This window comes from Sphaeroforma arctica (genome assembly GCF_001186125.1).
Source record: "Sphaeroforma arctica JP610 unplaced genomic scaffold supercont1.12, whole genome shotgun sequence".
NCBI lineage: Eukaryota > Ichthyosporea > Ichthyophonida > Sphaeroforma > Sphaeroforma arctica.
In genome coordinates, this window is record NW_014040546.1 from 95157 (window position 1) to 121156 (window position 26000).

The following is a 26000-nucleotide window of genomic DNA, read 5'->3' on the forward strand; positions in this document are numbered from 1 at the left end:
ACACACACACACACACACACACACACACACACACACACTACACACACACACACACACACACACACACACACTACACACACACACACATATATATATATATATATATATATATATATATACAATCACCGAGTGTTCATTGGGTGCGTGTTGCGTCACCAGTGCTAAGTGCTATTGAATGCGTGAGGGCCTGCAGTGTGCTGCAGAACTCAATGTATGGGGCAGTGTGAGAGCGTAAGCGTTGAAATAATTCGCCATACGACGTAGATGACAGCTGTACTTACCATGAGCTATACACACCATGAGCTGTACAACAGCGCACGCGCATGAGTTGTATCAGTTGTACGCATCACATCTCATTAAGCGAGACATTTGGGATGTTAAACGATCTGTGATGGGTTTGCTCTGGTTGTAGATTCCAACCGGTAGTTGTGGACATTTTGGAGCTCGTACCCCGCGACCATAGCTGTCGCGTCAATGGTAAAGAACTGCAATTAGTCAGGCGAGCATGTCATTACGCAACAGAACTCTTGTTAAATCGGTATATTGTTGACGTGCCATTGCATTTCCGATATAGCGCTTTAAAACCCTAAACCCTATAACCCTAAAATCAAAACCCTAAACCCTAAGAGAGAGAGAGATGAACACATCCTCAGGCCTTGGTTTATGATTTAGGTGTTCAAATCCTCAAAACCCAGTAGCGCCAGGCGTTGAACATGCCGAACTGCTGTGTAGTTAGTAACAAGCCGAACACATGTCCTAAACCCTACACTCCGCAAACCCTAGAGCAGCGCTTTCAATTTGACCCGTTTGCCCCGCAAATATCTTGTGCAGGAATACATGAGCACCACAAAATACTCGATGACTTAGGCGATGAAATGGTAGTCATCAACCAGGCGTACACACGGCTGTGGCCAGCGGCTCAACGCGATTGCACTTACCTCACTAGCAGGCGGAGGGTCGACGACACAGGTGTGCATGGTGTATGGTACACGGTACAGCCCCACTTTTGTATCGTTCAAGGTACTGGACTGGTATTGTTAGTTGTATGTCCTCACTTTTGTTATCGCTAAAGATGCAGGGATTGCATTGACGTTGGTCATGGTCTGCTGTATTTCGTTACTACTGGGTCGCTCATGATACAGGATTTGCATAGTCTTCGATCCTGATGTGTTATACTTTGCCACTGTTGTATTGCTGGAAATACCTGCTGTTTAGTGTCGCTTTGGTACTACTAGAGAGCCTATTCTTGCATTCATAAAGCCCAAAGCTTAAAACCTATACATTATTTCACGATGATATAAATCTTCTCGTTACGTCAGCTGCAAGTTTTTAATGCCAAATGTCGCATCATAAGAGTTGTTTCCCACTGGTTCTGTCTATTTGCACCTCTATATGTACGCCAACAGACCTTGTGTCCTCAGCTATAACTATTTACACAATACTGTGACTAAAGTATCTACCATTGCACTGGCTAAGACTAAAGGATGCGCTTCGCAATTGGTACCACATTACTTATGTGCCACATCCTCAGCACTACATGGGTCGTGGTATGATAGAATAGATATAGTGGGGAGGAAGCGAACTGTGTTTCATACACTGCTAATATAATCCATCTAAGGCGCTTGTGTGCGGATCGCCTATCTCCGACTACATCCGTAGATATGTATGCCGTGATCAACTACAGGGTCAACCATTCTGTTTCATACACTGCCAATATAATCCATCTATGGCGTTTGTGTGCTGATCACCTGTCTCCGGCTACTTCCGTAGATATATATGCCGTGATCAACTACAGTGTCAACCATCCTGACGACCACATCCCCGCCTCCTTTGTGCGCGCCAGTGCGGAGGTGGGTATGGTGTGCGAGAGTGTTATAAGGCCGCAATGCACCGAAACCTCGCTAGACGCACTCACGCGGCAAGACATCCAAACAAAGATATACTACCAGGCCAAGATCAGGTAGGTATGCACAGGTATAGATATACTACCAGACCAAGATCAGGTAACTATGCACAGGTATAGATATACTACCAGGTCAAGATCAGGTAGCTATGCACAGGTATAGATATACTACCATGCCAAGATCAGGTAGGTATGCACAGGTATAAGAGCTCATGTGCATGGCCCTGTGAGCAAGGCAAGGGCGCAGTGATCGATACTTGTGCCGGCGAAACCATGCACAGGCTTACGCTCTTCAGAGTATTATTCTGCGGTTTCTCATTAGAAATCCTGTCGTTGAATCATCCACACCTTTTGTCTCCAATTGCGATGAGGACAGTCACAAACGATCCTTTGCTTTGACCTACAGTCGTTTGTCTTTGACTGCTGTGACCACACATTAAACCGATTCTTCTTTGCTTGACCTATAGTCTTTTGTCTTTGACTGCCGTGACCACACATTAAACCGATTCATCTTTGCTTGACCCACAGTCTTTTGAATTTGACTGATGTGACCACACATTAAACTGATTCTTCTTTGCTTGACTTATAGTCTTTTGTCTTTGACTGCCGTGACCACACATTAAACCGATTCATCTTTGCTTGACCTACAGTCTTTTGAATTTGACTGCTGTGACCACACATTATCCTGATTCTTCTTTGCTTGACCTACAGTCTTTTGTCTTTGACTGCTGTGACCACACATTAAACCGATTCTTCTTTGCTTGACCTACAGTCCGGGTGGCTGGGTGCCGGCGGCAGTCGTTCGCGAGACGTCAAAGAGAGAATATCCAAAGTTCCTACATCAATTGGGAAAAGGCTGTACCGTAAGTACTTTCTGCTGCATTCTCATACCTCGTCATGCCCTTCCTCGCCTTTGCTTCCGGCTCGTCCTCAGCCTGATTTGTTGGAATACATATTGACTGCATCCAATAATACTTCGAATGGAGTCATCAGTTGCAGACGTACACTCGCGCGGTCACTACTGCCCACTGCACACTTGATACCAGATACTTAACCGTAGCAATCTCTATCTTACAGGAGCACTTCAGCGATCGGCCGTTAGACTGCTCCACTGTCAAGAAAGCCTTTGAATCAAGACCGCCTCCAGCCGAGTGATTCTGACCAGTAGAATATAAAGAAAACATGCTAGAGTAGATGTGACGTATTGTAGTCGGCGTGACAGTGTACTAGCGAAGGAATAGGTCTGAGCAGTGGATGCAACTCACTCCTGTGAATATGCTATTGGCTAGTGGGGTTTGCGGGGTTGGCGTGAATAGCATTATACTTCATATATCAATCAGCGCGAGCCTAGACTTCGTTACTACCACAGACTTCTTCTGGAATTACAGAGAGCCGCACTAGTCGGTCTATAAACCATGATTATTGTGAGACAGAGGTGACAAATTCGAAATACGTATTCGTGACTGCTTACTACTCCACGTTGACTAAGAAGTCTTACCCATGTGCATATTCCGGCTGCGGCAAGCGTTTCAGCCAAGCGACTCATCGAACAATTCACCAGTGTCTGCACAGTGTTGGAGCCCATATGCGTATGAATTATTTCCAGGCTGCGACATAGAGTTTTACTTCCTCCACACATATGTCATACCACCGGCGATCGCACGATAGAGAGTGGCAATGCAGATGGGAATGACCTGGCTGTACCTTCAGGGCTAATCAGATATCTGTTTCCAAACAGCACAAGTGCACACGCACCGACGAGCGTATCGTATGCTGATTCGGTGGATGCGATAAGCACTTCTCGTCATCCAGAGGTGTGACAAAGCACATGTTGCGATTTCATACATGCCCATCTGAGGTGTTTTTTGGTGTGGGGGAGGGTGACTAGGGATCACTGCTATCTGGACCAATAAGCAATACCGATTGATTACAGCTAATACCTCTGCTACGAATGGCAGTATTCAATTGCTGAATTAAAAAGGTGTAGGTATGCGCTTTATGATCCAGATCGCAGTTATCGGTGTCAGTAAGCAACATTGAACTTCTGCAGCTGACACATCTACAACGAGTGGCTAACGATATTTGGATGATTAAGGTACGCACAATAGAACTCGAAACTTATAGGTGTGCGCTTGTGGGGTCCAGATCGCAACTCTCTGTATGTATCAGCACACAGTGTTCAACTGCTTCAGCTAATACCTCTGCAACAGACTGCTAACGATTTGTTGGAGGGCTTGGGCACACACTGTACAACAAAATAAGAAATAACGTGTTGGGTTAATAGGCATGCACCAATATGGTCCAGATCGCAATATCGACCGCTATTACCTCTGCAACGAATGGCTATCCATATTTTGGATGGTCTTGGTACGCCATATAGAACTAAAACGTATAGAAGTTATACGGATTGGGCTAAGGTTGTTCGGTTCGCACCGATTAGAGTGTGATGTTCGTGGTTATCGACCAGTGCGTCATAGACTATTGATCTCATCTGATGTACTTTTAATGTGGTCTTTTTACTGTTACCAGAAATCTAAATCGTTGTGTCATTCAGGGTGACGACTTGCAATATCTGTATTATTACAAACAATTTGACCATAGCGTCACAGCTCTCTCTTGTAGTTGTGTAATAGCTAAAAAAAAAAGAACAAGCTTTGTCTTAGAAAAAGGTTGACCGGCAAACATTTCTACGACATGGTGATTGGAATTGTGAACTACTTGATCCAAACTTGATGGATTTCAGTTCCATTTTGGGTTCTACCGTCAGGTAGTCCTGCCCACATTCTGCAAATACCCACGTGTGTTGGAGTCGCAACTTAAAGGATACAATGAACGGTCATGGCGGTATATTCGTATGCAATTGCATTTGGCCTGTCAAACCCGTGTCCCTGAGCTCCTCCATATATCAGGTGATCAAATATGTTTTGTTTGGGTGGACGCCCCGCTACAGGGCGTACGCTACACTAGGTTGTAAGAGCTAGGTGATGTAGGTGTAAACGACGCTTTGCACGAGTTCGCCATTCAGAATACAAGCTTGCTCTGTCGCAATTGATTTCTCGCCTGTCAGCCCTCACGGCAGCTGATCATTTTTATGGCTACCCCACCCCACGCGACACTCCCGACCATTCTCAATGCACCAGTACTTCCATATCATCACGCTGAAAAGACATCTACCACGCATGACAGTGTGTGATATGGGCCCTGATATGAATCAAGTACAAGAACTGAACTTTCCGATCTAGATGGTCTATGATGTACCGTGAGTTGCGTGCGGCGTGCGGTGTAGTCCCATATATAGTTCGGTACTATTGCGCTAGATATGTGCTATAGCATCATGTGTCACTGTGCTCTGGCCTTCTTTTCGATGTTGTGCAATGCAGACGCACAGGCTACTGCTGCGTCACGAGTTGGAACATCAGCCTCAGCCTCGGCCACAGAATGCAGCCACTCCAAAATCTCTGTCAGATAAGGTGCCAGATCTGTAGATAGGAAATTGGACGTAGAATACGTTTACTAAATCCAGGTAAATTGTAAATTGGTGATTTATGTAAACATGGGTTTGATGTGGCGTGGCTTATTTGTATTTTCAGTTATGCAACCGTCATGAATCACGTGTCATGGTTTTAATTTGCATGGTATTTCAAGTGTGCATGATTGTGATAGTCTGGGCTTTGCATTGTATGAATCAACATGACACGTGCTGCGTGATAGTATTTTGACGCTGTTTCGGTCAGCACTATTGACCAGGTCGATCGGAGCTTGCCCATGAGGTAAATAGCGTTGTCAACCAATGTCATCACGAGTGATGATGCAGGCGAATATGTACCAAATACCGAATAAATACAGAACAAAACGACATGTCGACAACTTACCGACAAGCACCACTTCATGTGGTAGAGATGTTAGTATAGTCAGCAACGCATACAAGCTCGACCGTCGCACGGCTGTTTCAGTGTGGAATCGCACCGCGAATACGAAATCTATGAGAGCCGTTGCCATGGCAACAGCCTGGGGCGAGTTGGAGGCACATCGCATCATGGTGCCTAATGTGTTGAGCAGGGAAGATAGCAGCATGCCCTCGGCCTGTGGGCGAGCATGAGAACTTCGAGTGAGATCTTGTTCAGCTATGAGGAAAACTATCGACCGGCCATGATTGTTGTACACCATTGTCTGGCAGTACAAGTCTCTATGCATGTTCATTCAAAACTACTACTAGAATTGGGCTAAAGGGCATAATGATCCCAATGCAAAACAAATATGTAGCTCATAAAGACCAAATACAACTACCAAAATGTTGTATAAATAATTAACATAGGACCCTTGTGACCTTTCAATTGCCCTTAAACCGGTATTTCGCTTGAGAATCACTGAAAATTCTACTATATAGTTACCACCACTCTTAGACACCAAGTGGGTCAACAAAAAAAATGCTCGTAATAACCTTAACAACAGTCTACTTCCGATTTTTTCAATAAAAGCAGCACGAAGCACAGAAGTGAAAGATCGTCTGCCGGAGTTTTCTCAAACTAGTCGCAAATAAAGCCAAACTTATAAAGTGTATTGTGAACGAGATAAGAAATTCGGTAGATTGTCACATCACCTTGCCTATTCTTCAAAGTCCACCAGGTAGGGCTAGTAATCCGCACACGTAACTTCCAGCACATCTAGTACAAAAATACGATGCTATTCAGTTTATCAAACTGATCCTAACATACCTCACCAAGCCATCGAGCAGATTTCTCAGCATCATACTTTGACATAAGACCATAGAAGGAGAAATGAGCGACCTGATGTATATGACCAAAATTTGATTTAGATCTCAATAAATTCGGCAAACCTGTGTATACACTAATGTTAAACTTATGTACACACTGCTACTAAACTTGTGTTCACTAGTATTAAACTTATGCACAGACTGCTACTAAACTTGTATACACTAATATTAAACTTATGTACACACTGCTACTAAACCTTTGTATACATATACAAGACTCTCGCTTGCATATGACCAATCAGGTCCGTACTTGCATACTCCTGTGTCAATTTGATGGCACACATACAAAACGTGACATAAAAGAAAAGCACACACAACTATTGGTGTGTCTTCTCTGTGAGTACTGAAAGCATGTACACGTCGCATCGATTCGCTGTGATGAGGAGGTAACCTCACAATACAGCAAACAACTAACCGCTTATATGAGGCACCAGTATATTTGACCACGACGTAACAAAACAGGCCCAATTGCAACTACTGCATTGCAATGTGAAAGTAAAGTGCGATCTGGGTGTCTGTGTACCTTAGCAAACTTGTTGTACTGTCCCTCAACATAAGCAGCTTTCTTGAATCGGCGCTCCACAGGTTTTCGAGTTACAGGCTTCTTCAGCACAACCTCCTCTGAGGATTGGTGGGGAGTCATCAGTAATTTTGCGTTAGCCATGTGTGACTATACAGCGCACGCTTCAGATTAGAATACGATCATACTTGAAACATGCTCAGAGGGGAGTCTTATGTGGTGGCCGTCCGTGCAAAGAGATGTACTGAAAACAATGACGATATCTGTAGTCGTCTGTACACACCACACGTTGCCGTGCGCATGATGAGAGTGCACCACGGCGTGAACTGGCACGCAATAGCACACCCAAGCGAACAATCCATCGAGAGGCATCACAGCTGCTAGCATTGCCATTGCCCATGCGCGACACTCGTCAGCGACGAGTCAGTTTCCACCCGAATGTAATAATACGCACGAAATTTATAAGACAGACACAGAAGAACTTGACTCGTCTCAAATACAGGGACGGGTTGACTGGCTCAACAGGCTACCCACCTGTAGTATCTAACAATACATATTACAAGGACAAAAAAATGGGGTGGATATCGAACGTGTGCTACAAGCTAAAACACGATAGTCTCGAGTATGGTCTCATTAAACACACATAATACACTCGGTGGCAACACATTCCGCTAAAGCATCCATGGCCATCCCTCCATGACATCACACCGTAATGTAATAGCAGAGATGGTACAATTTATGCGAACAGAATCCTTCTACAGTAACAAGCGTGGGGCGGGAAATCCTTGTGTATGGGCATACTTGTCATGCTTGACAAGGATAGATGCGTGTTGTGTGAACCCATAAACTGCAATTGGTGTTACAATTCATCCGTGAAGATCGATAGTGACAATCAAATGACGTACTAATGAAGGGCAAGATCGTGTACTCAATGTTGGACAGTAGCCGTCTTGCATCCCATCTACTCGCACTGATACACTCACATCACCTGACTGTAAGCTATCATACGCCGCCACAATATATAACTATAACGCATATTCTCACGAGTTCACACATGTAGCGAACCACTACCAAGTTTTATTAACCTTCCGGATTTTTTTGTACCGAAATTTCAAACTGAGAAAGTCAATGGATTTTAAAATCCATTTATACCACTGCTACTAAATATACCAGAATAAGTGGAATCTAAAGTTCAATTGTCGGAATTATGTTTAATTTAATTGATATATAGTGTAACACAACTCATACCTACAAATCGTCTAATAGTGAGCATCATAAACTGTTATAAACGGCCATTGCATACAAGCTAACATTTTCCCAAATTTGACTATAGTAATTGTATTTTGAAATCCATTATCGTACCAAATTGATTTCAAACTGCAGAACATTCCGGAAGATTAACACATTGTACTTACACGCAATCAGGTGAACCTACCACTCTGCACTGTGTTGTCCCAGCTGTTCATATTATATCCGTCTTCTCCTCCACTCACAGTCACTTCAATACTACGGCCCCATGCACGCACACCCTCATTGAGCACAGCCCTGTCACTGGCTGCCAGTGGTACCAAGCGGCTGAATAACAAGACATGACAAGATACGCCAAGCAGATATGAGAGTCGAAAGTGAGGATACACACGTGTCAATCAACGCATACGCTCTATGAGCACTGCCCTGTCATCAGCTACGAGCGACTCCGAATGACTTGTATGATATATATATATATATATATATAATATATGTCACATAATTACACGCCTAATAAGAACAAAACGCAAGTTGAAGATACTGGTATACACCACAACATGTACACTCACAATTGTACAGCTGTCAGTGGCGATATACGGCTGAGAAACGTCACACGCCAAGAAAAACTGCGTACATGTTCATGGTTGTAATGGAATGATCGTTCCATATATATACATGGCAGCATACACAGCATACACACAGCCCCTTCTCCAGCTGCCGGGTTTACAACCCGGCTACTTGATGTATCACATAAAGCCAGTCACGTGGGAATGGAAGGTGACATGCGTTACTGAATGCAGGCCTGGGAGACACATGGCGCTACGCCATCAGAAGTTACCAAAAACATGACGCCATGGAGGACGTATACTCATGGATTTTAGGCCAATCGCCATGAAACTGAAGTGTATGCTATATTTAGTTGTTGAGAAGGGCTTTGTTGTACTTATATGTTGATATGCTTAGAATAAATCATGTTTCGTCATAGCAGTGATACTGTCTCAGCATTCGAGGCTCTTGCGACGGCTGTACCTTATTCTTGAACAATAGCACGTACTAATCTATACTTGGGAAAAATAAACTAGCATATGCTCGTGTATAGACATGTATACACGCGCGAGTGCACTGTGAACGATAGTTGGCACATACCTGCCAGGCGTGATGGGCTGTATACTCCTCCGCCCGTCGACCATTGCGTCCAGACTTACAGCGGACAATTGTACTGCAGCGGTCTCCAATACCTTGAGCACATCGAAGCGCTGAATCAAGTTGTAATTCTCGGTATAAAACTGCTCTGCGAGGTACTTGCCACTCACATCAGGCACTGCCGTTGCCATGGCAACCATCGCATCCATCCGTAACTTAGCATGGTTGGCGAGACCTGAAGGGTGGTTGGATAGAGAGTAAATCATGTTGCCCACGCGATGGATAGTGACAACAATCGGACGTCGATACATCAAATATATGTGTGCGTAGGGATCGCTGATGGGGACAATTGCGTAAAAAACAATTCATACCATTGAAAACACAAACGTTGCACAGGTCATATTGAAACGACACCATTCTGCACACGTGTAGTCTCACGGTCCACACAAAGGTTAGCCGTGGGAGCACGTTCGGATGTGCCATATATACTGCATATCATATCCCAGTAGAGAAGTTGGCCAAATCAACAGCATGGCACACAATGGGCATGACCGCACTGAAACTGGTATACGCTACATACAGGTTGAGCACAACACGCCCACAAAAAAAAATACCCACGCCATACTCGTGAATGCGAAGCCTTTCAGCCACGCAGACACGAGCACAAACAAATACACAGCAACACAGACACCCAAACACAAAAACACACAAGACTGCCGACACGCACAGTATGAAATACAGATCAATGCACATGCCCAGGTCATCGGCCAGATGCAGCAGAATGGTGAGCATGTCCTCACACACTTCTCGCACAAGCGTAGGATTGTGCGCCTGTGTCTGTGTTATTAGAACCGCAGCCACCTTCAACGACGCCGCAATACGCTGGTGAGGAGACAGGCAAATCGAGTTGAGGTGAGTAATTTGCAGAACATCACGTGGCTCTGAGTGGAATTAGCACGCGGCTGGAATTGTTGAGTAGGTAAGCTGCGATCTCGAAAGAGACAGTCGAAGATCATCCGAACTAATTAAGCTAAGATGACATGGCCGTAGATAAACGATACTATTGTACCTGTGGTAGAAAATGCTTTACAGATGCAAAGACGTGTGTATGACAACATGTTCAGAACAGTGACAAGTGCAAGTGCTCTATGTTGACTCAGACAGACTTTTAAGACAATAGTACATACTACACATCATTGTGCAAAAATACACAATATGCAATTCACGCATAACACTAGCCATTTCATATGATAACACTAGCCATTAACATCATAACACTAGCCATAATATCATAACACTAGACATAATATACTAACACTAGCCATTAATATCATAACACTAGCCATTAATATCAAAACACTAGCACTAGCCATTGATATCATAACACTAGCCATTAATATGATAAGTTGCAACGCAGACATTGCTAAGGACTTACGTTTGTACAACAGAATTGCTCAAAGAGCAAATACACACGGAACCCAACCCCGCTTACACATGCGGAACAACAAGTCTCTAATACTCATACGTCGAGTTTGTGGACATGTGTGTGCACCTGCCTACATACCCAGTCACGTACGTTCTTTAACCCAAATTAATCCTCACTATGGGCAACCACAGAGACACCAATGACATGGTGAGCATGCTTTAGACCACCAATATGCAGACGCCTGTAGGACTTAATACCCGTACAAATAAAACTTGTTCAACGCTAAAATACCTTTGCCTAAATAGTACACCCATAAACACTGTTAGAAGTAACGAGTGCACACACTAATCAATATAGGTTAAATTTCTAGATAAGCGAGTACAGAAACCACACCTGCACAGATGAAAAGAAACGCCAGCCAACTCATACCAGCTCCTTACAATCAGTACTAACAGGCGTCCAAAGCTCAACACCACAGTAAGCACTCGAGTACATCTCACAACTATATCCGCCGAAACACAGCTAGACACATCGACACAAACACACAACTAGGCACATCAACGCACACACCTGCGGCTCCTTGTCAGCCGATGCACGCAGACCCATAACACACGTGCGTAGGTACGGCGGTGCTTTGGGATCCTTCAGCGCTTCTGGGTCCGTTATGTACTCCTCCGTAGGTAAATCGTACGGGAGTAGCCCGTCGTCATCGCTGTCACTCTCACTATCACTTCCGCTGTCGGTGTCAGTGTCAGTGTCACTCCCCGATTCCCCGCCTGCCTCAAACAGAGGCTTGTCCAAGTCGTCTAGGTGTCTTTCATTTCTCCTGTGTCGAGGCTCTTCACTTTCGTGCACAATCTTCTCTTCCCCTTTCTTCCTATCTGCGTGCGTGTGTGTCTGTATCACCCTCTGGGAGTTCTGGGAGTTCTGTGAATCTCTTTCTAGTAGTTGTGTCTGTGACTGAGTCTGTGACTGAGTTTGTGAGTGCATTTGGTGTGTCTTGGAGTGCTCTGTGTGTTTTCCAGAACGATTTGTGTGCGGACTTGACAGTGTGCACGCGTACGTTTCCTCGCTCTCCTTAATATCGTATATCTGTGCTGCGTCCCATTGCGGCCACTCATCACCGCACGCAACAATCGCGAGAAGTTCGGTATCGTCTGAAGGGTGAATGTCGAATGCTAGGTCGTGTTGTGGTGTAAGCGTCTGCAAGCAAAAAAAAAGGCAAAAAAATGTCAAGACGTACGAAAGAAGGTACGATGAACGCTATTTTTCAAAATGAGACCAAGTATGGGTTAGTAGCAAGAAAGACTGCTGCTGTGGTTGTGATTTCTGGTCCACCTGTTTGGTCTTGAACGTAAACACAAGGTGTGTGCCGGCCTACTTGACCATGCGTCTCCAGTGCCGAATGCTCATGTGTTTCGGATTGATTTGATGAGATAGAGTAGATAGCATCCGGCCTACTTGACCATGCGTCTCCAGTGCCGAATGCTCATGTGTTTCGGATTGATTTGATGAGATAGAGTAGATAGCATCCCACTTAGAGGAATGGTAGGATCCATATCCACTATAGTACACTCCTTGTAGCCATGCCGCACACATTGTAATGTCAAGTGTGTCCATAAATTAATGGAGGGATGTGCAAAGTTTTAGAATACTGGACGCTAGCTATGTCACCTGTGAGTGGGCAGCATTAGTGACGAATGGTGGTGCTGTGATAAGAAGAGTGAATATAACTTCACAGTAAAAGGGTGCAGGTAGATGCATAAGAATAATGTGAAGGCACGTCAGATGGGCCATACAGTAACAAGGTAGCGTCATGCCATGGTTATTCAAATTAACGCTCATCACATATGCGCTCGACAAGCTCAAGTAACGACACACGCACTTGGAAGAGAACCATCTCGTTCAAACTTCAGCTGTGTTCATTTATAGTAGACGAATAAGGACCAACTTCATTTCATTTGTGATGTAAAAGAAACCAACCGATACATATACAACGTCATGGAGATACCCACCCACCCATACACCTTTGTCCAACTTAGACACCACACCTGCTGTATATGCATCGCCGCAGCCATGCCGAGCGAGCGCAGTTGTGTGATGGGAGTGTTGATATGGGCGTGGATAGCCCCCATGGTATTCGTGACTACGTCCAGTCTCTCGTCCTCGCTTAGCGGAAGAGTGGTCTTAAACTGAGCCATACAAGCTATGATAACCACCTGTAGCAAACAAAACGAGTTTCTCAATCGATTTGCGTGTGATTTTGCTCACCTTTCTGTGTGCATATACTTTCACACACTCTGTGATTCCTGTAGAGCTCGATATAAACATTTCTTTGTGAATCTGGGTAGTGTCATCGTTGCATGTGAGCAGACACGTTGTGTAGTATATACGGTTGCATCGCAGATAACCTTACTTGTCAACAAAATTTTCAAGTGTCGGTAGAAACTCGGTAATATGATATTCAAATTTTGTTCCAAACTAGTCGATTCATGCATCCCGAGTATGAAATTAATCTACATACTACAAGGTATCGATATAAAACCACTGAATATACTACGGGAAGAACATACACTTAGTGATGAACCCAATCAGCTATACACTATGAGAGGTTGTTAATCATGTCTATGATACGGCCGTAAAGAACCTATGTCAGGTGTTTGCAAGGACCGAGGAAGGCGTTCGCAAGAAGTAATGATACGTGTGCCTATGTGTTGCGCGAGTCATATGCACAATTTGTTCCGCACAATCGTTGTACTTGCGACATACCTGATGGGCCCTCAATAAATCGAGCAGTAGTGACATGCTTGATAAACAGGTGTCAGATGTCCAGTGTGGGCGTGTAACGATTCTGATGACTATCTAAGTATCAATCGATGCAGGCATTGTTCGTGCACTGAGCATGTATAGCTACCCTGGTGCACTCATAAGCCGCATACTTGTGGCACAATCGCTTACCGTTTGATAGAAGTGTTGGGTGTACGGTGTGTGGCGCATGGACACCTCATCGCCCCACACAGCCACCAGATTCGTCAACATCGGCACCACCGCATGTGGCACATACGCGCCCAACAACCTCACAATGCCCACCGCCACGCTGGGTGTGTACACGTGTCTCAGCACACACGTATTTGTCAGCAGATACGCACACCTTGGCCGTGTGAGATCTCTGACTCGCCCGCTCAGCAGCCGTTCTAGTACCGCATATGTGTGTGCAGGGGTGTTGTACAGATTGCACATCCCCCTGGTATTACTAAGGATTCTATGCACGATCCTGTCCATGACCATCTCGGGTATGCAGGCAACCAGCGCCTGCAACCCAAGTGTGTGCACATACGCCTCCCTCACTAACACATCGCACACGGTGTCGGTCTGAGCGGCACCTATACACAGCGATGAGATAATTGCCCCTACTACTGAGCTGTCGTAGTGCACGCATGTACCTTGTGAGACGGCACCAACCGTATGCCTTTCCTGTGTACGTATATCATGTGCATGTATACCATTGGCGTTTGAAGGAGGTGTATATGTTTCTCTGTTGGTGTCATTCTCTGGCCGTGTACTGTCATTGCGCCCATGGGATTCCCCACCATCCACCCCACAAACACACTCTCGCTCCGCCCCACACACATCACTCACCAGCTCATGCATCAGTGCACGGGCATACTCATCATGTCTCAGTGGCAGTGGTGGCGCAACAACACCGTATGCGTTTGCCGCAATGTCTGGCAGAGATCGCAATGCAATGGCTATCGCCTGAGCGCTGGACGAGGGTTTACGGTTACGATTATTCTGTGCATGTACAGACATGTGTTCACCTCCATTATTGTGTGTATCAGTATCGCCAGGCTGTTTTGCGTACACGCGTGTCGTAGATGTTACTTCTAAGTTTATGCGAGTGTGTCCCTCTGGTTTATGTGAGATATGACCTTGACTTTCCGATCGCCACATCGTACGTATACAGCCTGATGCGAACAGTTCCATCAACACATCAACCACAGCACCTTGTACATCGACATCCCTTGTGTGTCTAAGCATAGCGCTGAGAGTGTTGAACACACACGTGGCCAGAGACACGTGCGTGCGGTGCAAAAAGAACGGATCGTACAGCCGCTTCTTTTCCGCCTGTGTGAAGCAAGCGAGCCAATCCACACCCACGCATGTGATAATAGCCTGTGGGGGTGGAGAGGGAAACGGTATGCCATTTTATAGAGAGAATAAGACATCAATATGTCAGTGAAAGTTGTCGCCCGTGAATTGTCAGATAGCCGCCCTCATCCGAAAATAGTGTGAAGCAAACTATGAGACTACTCAAATCCTATGCGTGCATCCAATCTGTTGAAACGATCATGTGCGCTTGGTTTTCTGCATTTCAGCAACATAACTGAAGAGCCCACATATGGACTTGTTAAAAAGAAACTATCAACGCTAGAGGTTACAAAGAACAGACAGCCACACGATGCGATTGTCAACGTGTGGCGTAGCCCACAACTGGCGCCGTCCGCTTGGTGTATTCCGATAAGAGATTATCAGGAAACGGTCGTGTGCTAAAAACAGCTATCGAAGAACACACAACGCTGGATTACTACCGATTGGATCTTTAAACTAAGTGCTATGATTTCACGGTGATCAAGCTATCCTCTTGTGATATAAACTGAACATGCGCAAATATAGTCTGATGTGCAATTTGTAATATACAATAATGAATTGCGTATAGATCGTATTTACATTCAATCAAACACTTCGATGAAATTACTTCTTTATATGAGACTAGGATTCAGTACAAAACCAAGAGCACACGAGTGATATCTTGTAACTTTATATATGCTTTTAGCGATGTTCGATGGACTGCCAAGCTTAGAGTTTGTTGACAATAGTTCTGAAACTAGGTCAAACTCGGATACTAACATTATGTACTGAATAAGCAGGCGATGGGACAAGGATTCGTAAACGATACATATTAAGACTCCGATGTTATATCTACTCATCGGATGCAAAGTTCTAACACAAAATCACAGAGTAATCATATTCTTCACTTTCGTGTCGCTATGAACGCTATTGCACAGTATCCACACTGCACACTAATTCAGTGTATTTAGATTGCGTACACAGGCACTTACCTGTACGAGTCGGCGGAACTGCGCTTGGCCAGGGTTGGTATACACAAGGGTATTGGACCATCGCAGGCGATCATCATCAGATAGATCACAAATCCACGAGGCTGCCTTAGACTGGCTTAACCCACTAAGGTCTACATCATCGTGAGATGTAGATACTTCTAATGGTGCTGTTTGAACACTCAAATCTTTCTGATGTGATTTTAACGGGATGTTCTTTTTCGATGATGTTGGTTTAATCAGTAGCAGAGTATCTGCCAGGATATACTTTACTTGTGATGCGCTTTCCGCTTTGTTTATTGAGCTCACGCACGCGTCGATGTGTGTTCGCAGAACACAGATAGTAGCTATAATTTCAGGCATCTTGGCACAGTGTATTACAATATTTGTAACCGGTTTAAAGATTGAACTACATATGACAGTACACAGTGTATACGACAACAATAATCATTGGAAGGTTCCAGCTATTGGTCAATCAGCGTGTCAGTACTTGTATACTATAGTGCATTTGTGGCTTTGGTCGACGTACATAGGCACATAAATACTCGCGCAAATGACTTCCGATACTGAAAGTTTTATACGCTAGGCAATGTACTCTCGGAAATGAATACACTATCACCCACACATGTAACTATATAGTAGATATGTGAAGACATGCAGTCAATCCTCCTGAATACACACGTAACTGTATAGAAATACAAGCATTTACATTGTTACATATTAAATGGTAGTAGGGTACTCTCGCAATATTTAGTGAGAAACCCAAGCTGATTACAGACTGTATTCCATTTTGTTGAAATTAACATTTGCTAGTGCTTTTGGGAAAGCAAAATCACGCGCCAAAATACAAAATACAAAAAAAAAGATCACACACATACATAAAACCCAGGGGCCAGACGGCCCCTGGCCCCTCCCTCCTGCTGCTGAGGCCTGAGGCCCTGAGTGCTTGATCCCTGGTGGGGCCCTGTGTATTTGACTGTAAATAAATATTTGATGATTTTATTTTTTTTCTATAAAAAATAAAAGTAGTATTATATTTAGAGGGGGTTTTTATACAATATTTATAAAAGTATTTTTATAATTTCCATTTTCCCGCCAATAACATAAGCTGCTGACGAACCACAGTCGGCCCACAGGCCACAGTCACAGAGTCACAGTCTCACAGACCCACAACCGCAGCATACAGGCGACAGCCGCAGAGACTAAATACACACCCACACTATCACAGTCACACAGCCGCTCACGGCTCACAGCCTCACAGTCACAGCGACACAGCACCCACAACTTCACTATATATTCTGAAGTTTGGGGGTTTTTTTAAGAAAAACACATTTTTTTTATAATATAAGAACGTGTAAGGGTGCACATTTTTAATGTGATGTTATAAACGAATGGCTACGTGTGATATCTGCGAAAGACATATAGTGACTACACACGATAGTAACGAACTATTGCATGTATATCGTATGATAGGCAAACTAAATAGAGCAAGGGTTATGGCTGTACTCGCACTATTTTGAACATCATGGATAGTGGATGTGTTATGCTGGTGTGAGAGTGGGTCGTGATAAGTTGTACGCTTATGTTTCATACTTCTGGAGTCAACGCTGTAGTACATTACGTAGGCGCGACTGAAGAAACGTCATACGTACATGGAAAGACATCAGAATCACATGCATGCGTTTAGTTTTGGAAGGGCAGGGGAAAATCACGGCAATAGATACTATATGACAAACAATATATGCGATAAGACAACACTCGACAGCATACCTAGGAAGGTGCAGAACGTATATCTCAAACCTGATTCTCTAATCGTATATTAATTGCCGCTATAGGTATGAACGCTGAGACAATGCGTCTACGAGTGGTTAGTTATACGTAGAAATGCTGGTAGTAGTTGTGTGATAAAGTGTGTGCGTTGTTTGTGTTAATGACTATGAAAATGATGTGTGTTGAATCAAAAGTATTTAAGTATTCAATGAGAAACGTTGGTTCGAGGGTCAACTTTTTCATAGCATGATCAGTATTTTTCGTATTGGTGGTTCCATACACTGACGTCTTCTGTTTGTGTATGTTTTAGAGCAACGCCATACACATTGATGACTGCCTCTGCAGACTTGATGCAAAGTCCTGTTAACATATCTAATCTATTCATATTCAAGTATTCTGAAGTCCTTATTTCTGGATACACACGTGTGGTCATTAGTATACGAGGCTGAGACACTAATTAATCCTATGCTGAATACATAATTCTGTATGCGTGCTCATCCATTCCTGGTTACATATAATAGTCAACTGCCCGCGTGTGTTTGCTTAGAATTTTTTTTGTTCATGACATGTATCAGTTCTTTGCTAGAACCTTTTTTTCGTGTGTGCTCATACTTTCCAACATATTTGTTCAGCTAAATATAGCCGCATGTGTGATCATTAGAGATTTATATTGAACACCCAACAGCCACGAAAATGTGTCTCTATGTCCGAGAGATAAACTTTTGGTCGGTATTGATTCAGCGTTTAGTCCAATATGAACGTTTGTACATTTACTTGCAACAGATTTATATTTATATACCGTATGTGCAACGTTGTTCGCTGACACTCAACGTGTATACGCCAGAACTTGGCTATACATATACTTAAAATTAGTTAATTCAATTACATGAGTTTTATGTGCATACTCGTGATGGTCAGTTTTATGCCATTTATGGCCATCACTCGGACTATATCCTTTCGTGTATATGCGCTTCCTTCTAATTCGAATATATTATTATGTACGATAGCATTCAGACGACATGCATCTATGTGGGTGTGGTGGTCACGTAGTTTCTAATCATTTGAATGTGATCATTCCAAACATAGTATAGTTATGCAATAGCTACGAAAATGTCGGATGGCTGTCGGATGGCTATCTTATATATAAAAAATTATATTCATTACGGTATAGCTATACACATACATATCTAAATATACGCACTTCATATCATATCTATATATGCGCAACTTTCTCGATTTACGTATTCTTAATTTTACGATAGCATTCGGGCGGCTCGTAACTCTGGCTGCGTACTTGGCCATGTGTTGTCTATTCAACAAAACACAGTTGCGATCATATGTGCTCATGTATGCAACGTATAGATGTACATTCACATATATTGTATATATATATTTGTCTGGATTGTCTTGCACATGTAGTGACAGTATGTCTCAACATTGATGTATAACTCATATTGTTAGACAAATTCTTACGGCAAGTACACGAATACATGCATGCAGCCGTACAGCATTTGTGCATCGAGTCCGAAAGAGTTGTATTTAAAGCCCAAATGAGAACTCAAAAGCTATCATATTCGACAGTGCTCCGCCTCTACTCGGGCATGTATATGTGTCCGTGTACCGTTATCCGTGCATCTTCTTTTCACATACTTCGTTTGAATTTGTTGATAGACTCATCACTTATATATATATATATATATATATATATCAATATATGTATATGTATATATATATATATATATTAATATATATATATATATATATATATATATTTGCATATATACACAAATATTATTTATATATCTATATATATATATATATATATATATAGTCCTGTTGTGATAAAATAGACTATATTGGTATATATCGACTTACACGTTGTGATTTATTACTTCAGCGGATACTACCATGCCTGGCGTGTATCAAATTCTTTATTCGTTTCTGCACATTTCATTTACAATAATTCATCCTGTGGTTTCTGCCAGGTACCATCTACAGTTTAGTGGAGATGGCCAATAATTCAGGACACAATGGTGTCGTACCTGGGTCTGTCAAATCTGAACCTGTCGAGACACAATTTATGCTCGGCGACAATGCCGTGAGCCACTATGTGTGCTGGTGGAAGGACTGCCTGCGCATATTCATGACTTCCGAGGATTTAGTAGGGCACGTACAGGGACATGCAGGGAAGTGGCCGTATGTGTGCCACTGGCAAGAGTGCGATGCCAACTATGGGAATATGAGATCACTGGAAGCACACATCATCTTCCGACACACAAACAACACGCAGGCATTGCCGAGCGCTTTCCCAGCCGCATTCCCTCGCGCATATCCATGTCCGGAGTGTGATGGGATCTTCCCCAATCAGATTGCGCTCACCAAGCACGCGCAGTTGCACAAGCTGGTGAAGGTAGAGGTACAGCACCACGATCCTGTGGATATGTACTCACGACGCATGCCTGTTGTCAATGATAACACGCGTGAAGGCACGCGATACACGACGAATTGGTTAGATCATTCGCTCGAGGGTGGAGAGGGATATTCTGACAGCGAGGATGAAGATGCGACGCGGACTAAGGCTACAGTGGTAAAGGAAGTGACTTCGAATACGAGTAAGAAGTCACGGAGGAATGGTCAATACGCAGAAGTAGCGAGTATGAATGGAGCAGGTGCCAATGCACATCACAAAAAGTCTAAGAAATCTCATGAAGTGGTAGATAAAGATCATCAACCATCCACGAAGAGTGCTAGTAGTGCGATTACTAGTACGGGCACAAGTAAGAAGGTCCGCAGAGAGAAGGATCAGGCTGAGCATCAGCAAGTGGTACGTCACACTGCAGTGCACAAGTGCATAACGTGTTGGTCCGAATTCCCAAGTGAACAATATCTGAAGCTGCACATACGGGGAATGCACAAGAAGTCGGATAAGCTTTATCCCTGCACATACGAACATTGCACTATGGGCTTCAATCAGTCTTCGAAGCTAATACCCCATTTGGGTTTGCACGATGCGAAACTTATAGATGAGTTCGGAAAACGCATAGGAGCAGAGCAGAGCAGCACTAATGTGTCGAAGACTAACACTATCAGAAAACCGGCGAGGGAGGGTAGGACTAAACGTTCGAAAACAAGCACAGATAGCACGGCTATTGCGCGTAAGAGTAAGAAGGCGAAGGCTTTGCCACGAGAATACGACGGTTACGATTCAGATCCGCCGGAGTTATGTATGTGTGAAATTAAAGGGTGCTGCAAAACGTTTAAAACGGAAAAGGGTCTCCAGATCCATTACGGTATGGTGCATGGAGGGATGCGCACTATTACTACACAGGGACACACACGTAAGAGTGTACGCACTACAAAGCCAGCCAAATCAACTCCACAATGCATTGAAGCGTATGAACCACCGGGGAGTGAAGATAGATACCCCTCCGATATTCAGACGAATATACCCAGTCGGAGAGATAGGAAGATTGCTTTGGAGAAGCAAGCGCAAATAGGGCGTGAGGACGAGAGAGGGCAATTTAGTAAACATTTAGTCACCGCACCACGTGTAGGCAAGCAGCCGCAGGATAGCTCGAAGAAGGACGGTGGTAGGGAACAGAGAGAAGTAAGCACATATGTAAACAAAATACCTGAACACATCTGCGAAGAATGTGGCGAGGCATTCTACAAGGACGACATCCTGCGAATGCACATGCGCATGCATCTAAAGGACACTAAGCTGTACGAGTGTCTGTACAAAGCTGACGGGTGCACCCACTCTTATGACACATCCAAGGAGCTCTTTCGACATCTCGCCACACACTGCCCAGAGCAGATCATTGACATAAGTTCAGACAGTGACTCTTCTCCGCGCCTCATAGCCCGCACAACGCAGACTCCTGGTTCTAAGAAGTCTCGAAATAGTCAAAGAGCAATAGCAAGGAGGAAGGCAACAAGCTCTAGTGCGAACGACATAGCTTCTGCGGGCCAGCGAAGCTATCGAGGACGCAATCGTTGAGTGCATCAACACGTCGACGAAGGAGAGGTAGAAAGTGGAAGCGAATCGCGGGCTTCACGGTTCGAGGTTTTGCAGATGAAATACACTATACTCGAAACTTGAGCATGGCAGACGTCATAGAACGCAGCCGTTTATTTTGAGAAGTAGTCATGCCTAATTCATTTATAGTGGTAGAACTACCACCACAGAGTGGTCCTTTGTGATCTCAGCAGCGAAAATGACCTCTACATACCAACCGATACCATATGTCAGCAGGTAGTTGGCTCACATCTAAGGGCACTCAATTCAATGATGGTATAATCGCGGAGTAGATATGGTGTATGTACATTTATTGTGAGACGTCTACTACTACTGGCAGTAACTACCTGGTACAAAAGTTCATTTGCACTGGGCCTGGGCCACCATACCTTGGCGATTCAACGGAACATTAACTACCATTGTCGCATGGGGTTGGCTCAAAAACTTGTTTCTCTCAGAGATATCCATTGAATGGTGTTGCGCATGCACACGTGAACCCACTGGTCGATAGATCGTCGTTGGATGTGGGCGAGCACTCTCCGTCGTCGAAACATTAATTAGCATCCGAAAGGCAAACTAGAACTATGCAGCCCTACATACCTATTGTTTCAGCGAAGCATAAAAAATCATAAGGGCTGCTTAAACAGATTTCGATACCACAGGCACTGAGGTCGCAAACTCAGAAAATGCTGACTTAGATAGATGGAATCATACCAGATTTTGTATTTGTGACCTGTAGGGATAGTCCTATCCAGCATAGCTGGGCAAAAGCAGGTGTTCGTGCACAGACCTGGCTTACGCAATAGGTTTTCACAGTGGTGACCAACCAGGAAGAATAAGCAGGTACTTCAATTGGGTTGCTATCTTGATTGACAATTAGCGAGCACACACTGTCTGCTGATTTAGATACCCTCGACGCATACGTCAACAGAGCCAGGAATTTAGAGGTAGAAAGAAAGTATATCACTCTAACTTAGTGCATTGCGAATATGGCAATTCGTCACCTGAAACACTATCACTACTTCAACATAAGGCTGGTAGGCGACTGGGCGCGCGGTGCGACACTACAGCGAGTAGGATATAAATATCATATAAGTAGCCGTAGGGAACATTTCAGACAATAAATATTTGCAACTGTCCTTATACTCGAGTCGCGACTGTTCGACTTAGCGCCGCCTAATTCATTTTATCGATTTTATCACTCTATATTTACTCTCTGAGTGAGTGAGAGAGTAGAGAGGGTCATAAAAAAATAACCAAAATAAACAACCCGTTAATTTTATATACTGTATGTACATACTTTAGCGTATGAAGAAAAAAATGTGTTATATACAGTATATACGTTTATATATGAAACGTTAAATACCGTTGCTAAGGTGTTGAAGGTCAGAAGGTGAACAGCTGAACTATGCGGTATTGTTTCAAAAAAAAGAACAGTAAAAAGAATATTCTCCCGCGCACTTCTCGAGTTCTCGCTCTCACTACTGAGAGAGAGCTTTTACAATAGCAGTATTCGCCAAAATCGGGTTTCAAATTCTCAACGTCTACATACATATCTAGACCGATGCATAGAAGGACTAAAGTAAAGTACATCCAGAGAAGTAGTACCACTATGTACAAACATGATATTGGGTCTAATTGAACGTAGGTTACGCTGGCCATCGCCGGTTGTGGGCGAAGTGGTATACAAGGTGCTGATGCCGGTATTTTTTATTGAACACGTCTGCGGCGTATTTTACCTGACCGAGAGGAACCCGAGTTGGTATTTCCCGTTGTTTTTAGTGGCCATTTTAGAAGACATATGTGTGTGTTACCTTCTGGCCTTCTGTTTGAGTTTTCCTCTAAAACATATACATAGCGCTGCAAGGGTTTACAACACTTTTAGTCTATGCGTGAGCATATTTCCCATCACGTTCATAACAATGGGTAGTGCTTTACTCGATAATTTGGCGGGTGTTCGTCTCACACGTCTTCATATGACTGAAATATGGTCTAATGGAGCTCTAAGAGTTCTGGACATGGCATCCGACTTGGATTTGCCTAATTCGTACCGTTATGGGTTTTTATTAGGCATCGGCCTTACACTGGTATGTATCGTAACGACAGTGTCGAATAGTTCTTTAAAACGCAATAGATCGATCTTCATTACGAGTAACAATAGTATAATATGCCTTATGATGATCGCTTTTGTGCTATTTGACTATGGCTGTAAGGATATCATTGAATCAATACCTGCCTACAGTTCTCGGTATGGCAGTAGTGCAGTGCATGTGGTGGACAATACAATTTTGAGCTCTGTCTTTGTACCATTTAAATGGGGTAGGAGCACACGGCTTGAAATTTTGAAGATTGCAAGTGACAAACAGCCCGTTGCATATAAAAGCTTGTTATCGGCACTCGAGAGCTCGTCGGTGTTGGGCACAGGCAGTTGTCTGGATAGGATGGTGCACGGATATATGGGAAAGAAAGTCTTATCCATGAGAAACGAGGATATTAGGCCTAATGTTATCGTGTTTACCATCGAAACTATGCGAGCATACGAAAATTCCGGTCTACGCGTGCCTATGTATAATGGAACGACGGTCAGTCTCACACCAAACCTGGATCGACTACGATCAAGAGGCGCCGACTGGCGCAATTTCTACACAGTCAATGTGAACTCACCAGGTGCGTATTATGCACAGGAACATGGGCACTATAATGATGGGGGTGGGCACACTTACGATGAACGTTTGCATGGGTATACAGAAGTGTTGGATAATATGGGCTATGAAATGTACAGACTCACTCCTGATGGATTCGCCTCTAGTCCCGGGTATCAAAAAGTACCTTATCCGAACAAGGTAACTGCCTATCTCGGGGAATGGGGTGGCTGGTTCACGTCGAAAGATATACTACTGAAGCACCCAATGGTGAAAGCAATAAGCAAGCACAAAAAAAAACACGGAGACGATCCTTATTATTTGGAAGTACGCACACCAGGGGGAACGCATATAATGTGGCAGTTATTTGAAGACTCTGAGAAGGAGTTCAGTGAGGAGTTCACAGCTGGCTTGGAACAGCTCAGAGAAAAAGCTATGAACGAAGTATTCCCAACTGCTGACGGTGTTCACCACAAAGATTACTACAAAGTGGAAGACAAAAACGAGCTTTACAGAGATATGCTGAAAACATACTGGCTAGCAGATCAGTTCATAGGCAAAACGCTGGACGATCTGAGAGCGAAAGGTCTCGCAAAGAACACTCTGGTGATTGTGCAAGGTGACCATGGTCACGGCCTTGAACACGGCGTCGCTACTGTCCCTATGCGGGAACAATACCATGTACCATTCGTGGTCAGTGATGTGGACGATGATGTCATACACTCATCAACGCGAAACATTACCAATAAAGAGGTATCCAGTAACCTGGATTTTGGAGCAACACTACTCGATTTGTTGAACGCGCCAGGCTATGTCACCGATGGAATAGGTCACTCCCTAAATCGAAAGATGAACTCGAAAGGAAACAAGCGTCACATTGTGTCTCGCCATGGAGGAGAGTGGATTGTGCGCAACCAAACACACACAATGAACTTCTACCCCAGCGGCAGTTTGGTGGATATAAAGGTGTGGGATACGAGTATAGATCCTTATCAGCAATACGCACCTCACGTGTATAGTGTACCGAATACGGATGATATTCATCTGCACTGGCTTCATACATACAGGGAGATGAGTCTTCTGTGGGAGAAGTCCATTGAAAGCTGTGGACAGCATTTCAATCAGACACCCACAGTTCAATGAGCTAGGAGGGCTCGCTCACCAAGTATTCATCACATCACTAAGGGCATCAATAGGCACCGCAAATAAGTCATAAGCATCTTGATTCACGCGTACGTGCAGTGAACCGTCGAAAGCAAAAACCCCATATCAGGGAGGAGCTCTGAGCCACAACCATCGTAGTTTATTCGTACAATATCAGTAGGTGAACTCACATCCGGATCATAATACACACAAGCAGTGGGTTATGCACATACGCTGCCTGAACTTTCATTTTTCAAGTTGTGTGGAAGCGAGCGCATAGTATGCATATATATGTA

General features: G+C 43.9%; 4 protein-coding genes across 4 annotated transcripts; 3 read left to right on the top strand and 1 right to left on the bottom strand.

Moving 5' to 3' along the window:
* Nucleotides 1–298: 298 nt before the first annotated feature.
* On the top strand, nt 299–3894 carry SARC_00408 (hypothetical protein; the record flags this gene model as incomplete). The annotated part of the gene is made up of 5 exons (XM_014305900.1): nt 299–395; nt 784–969; nt 1771–1960; nt 2676–2766; nt 2981–3894. The coding sequence occupies 5 exons, from the start codon at nt 299–301 to the stop codon at nt 3056–3058; spliced, it is 642 nt and encodes a 213-aa protein (XP_014161375.1). The 3' UTR covers nt 3059–3894.
* Nucleotides 3895–4520: 626 nt separating this feature from the next.
* Nucleotides 4521–16803, bottom strand: SARC_00409 (hypothetical protein). The gene is made up of 12 exons (XM_014305901.1): nt 16135–16803; nt 14166–15187; nt 13973–14111; nt 13066–13233; nt 11585–12217; nt 10344–10470; nt 9592–9823; nt 8633–8772; nt 7201–7298; nt 6619–6690; nt 5776–5986; nt 4521–5382 (listed from the first exon to the last, which is right to left on the bottom strand). Exons 1-12 carry the CDS (start codon nt 16492–16494, stop codon nt 5243–5245), a joined length of 3342 nt encoding a protein of 1113 aa, XP_014161376.1. The 5' UTR covers nt 16495–16803; the 3' UTR covers nt 4521–5242.
* A 980-nt stretch (nt 16804–17783) lies between these two features.
* SARC_00410 (hypothetical protein) lies at nt 17784–22052 on the top strand. The gene is made up of 2 exons (XM_014305902.1): nt 17784–17966; nt 19887–22052. The coding sequence occupies exon 2, from the start codon at nt 19910–19912 to the stop codon at nt 21899–21901; it is 1992 nt and encodes a 663-aa protein (XP_014161377.1). The 5' UTR covers nt 17784–17966; nt 19887–19909; the 3' UTR covers nt 21902–22052.
* Nucleotides 22053–24093: 2041 nt separating this feature from the next.
* On the top strand, nt 24094–25977 carry SARC_00411 (hypothetical protein; the record flags this gene model as incomplete). Its single annotated transcript, XM_014305903.1, has 1 exon — nt 24094–25977. The coding sequence occupies one exon, from the start codon at nt 24094–24096 to the stop codon at nt 25702–25704; it is 1611 nt and encodes a 536-aa protein (XP_014161378.1). The 3' UTR covers nt 25705–25977.
* Nucleotides 25978–26000: the final 23 nt, after the last annotated feature.

What these genes read in the sequence shown, in the direction of transcription:
- SARC_00409 (XM_014305901.1), bottom strand. Translation starts at nt 16,494, where the DNA reads ATGCCTGAAATTATAGCTACTATCTGTGTTCTGCGAACACACATCGAC. An exon ending in GGACAACACAGTGCAGAGTG is followed by an intron (nt 7,299 to 8,632) that starts GTAGGTTCACCT and finishes ACCAATCCTCAG; the next exon opens with AGGAGGTTGTGCTGAAGAAG. An exon ending in ACATGAAGTGGTGCTTGTCG is followed by an intron (nt 5,383 to 5,775) that starts GTAAGTTGTCGA and finishes TCCTATCTACAG; the next exon opens with ATCTGGCACCTTATCTGACA.
- SARC_00410 (XM_014305902.1), top strand. Translation starts at nt 19,910, where the DNA reads ATGGCCAATAATTCAGGACACAATGGTGTCGTACCTGGGTCTGTCAAA.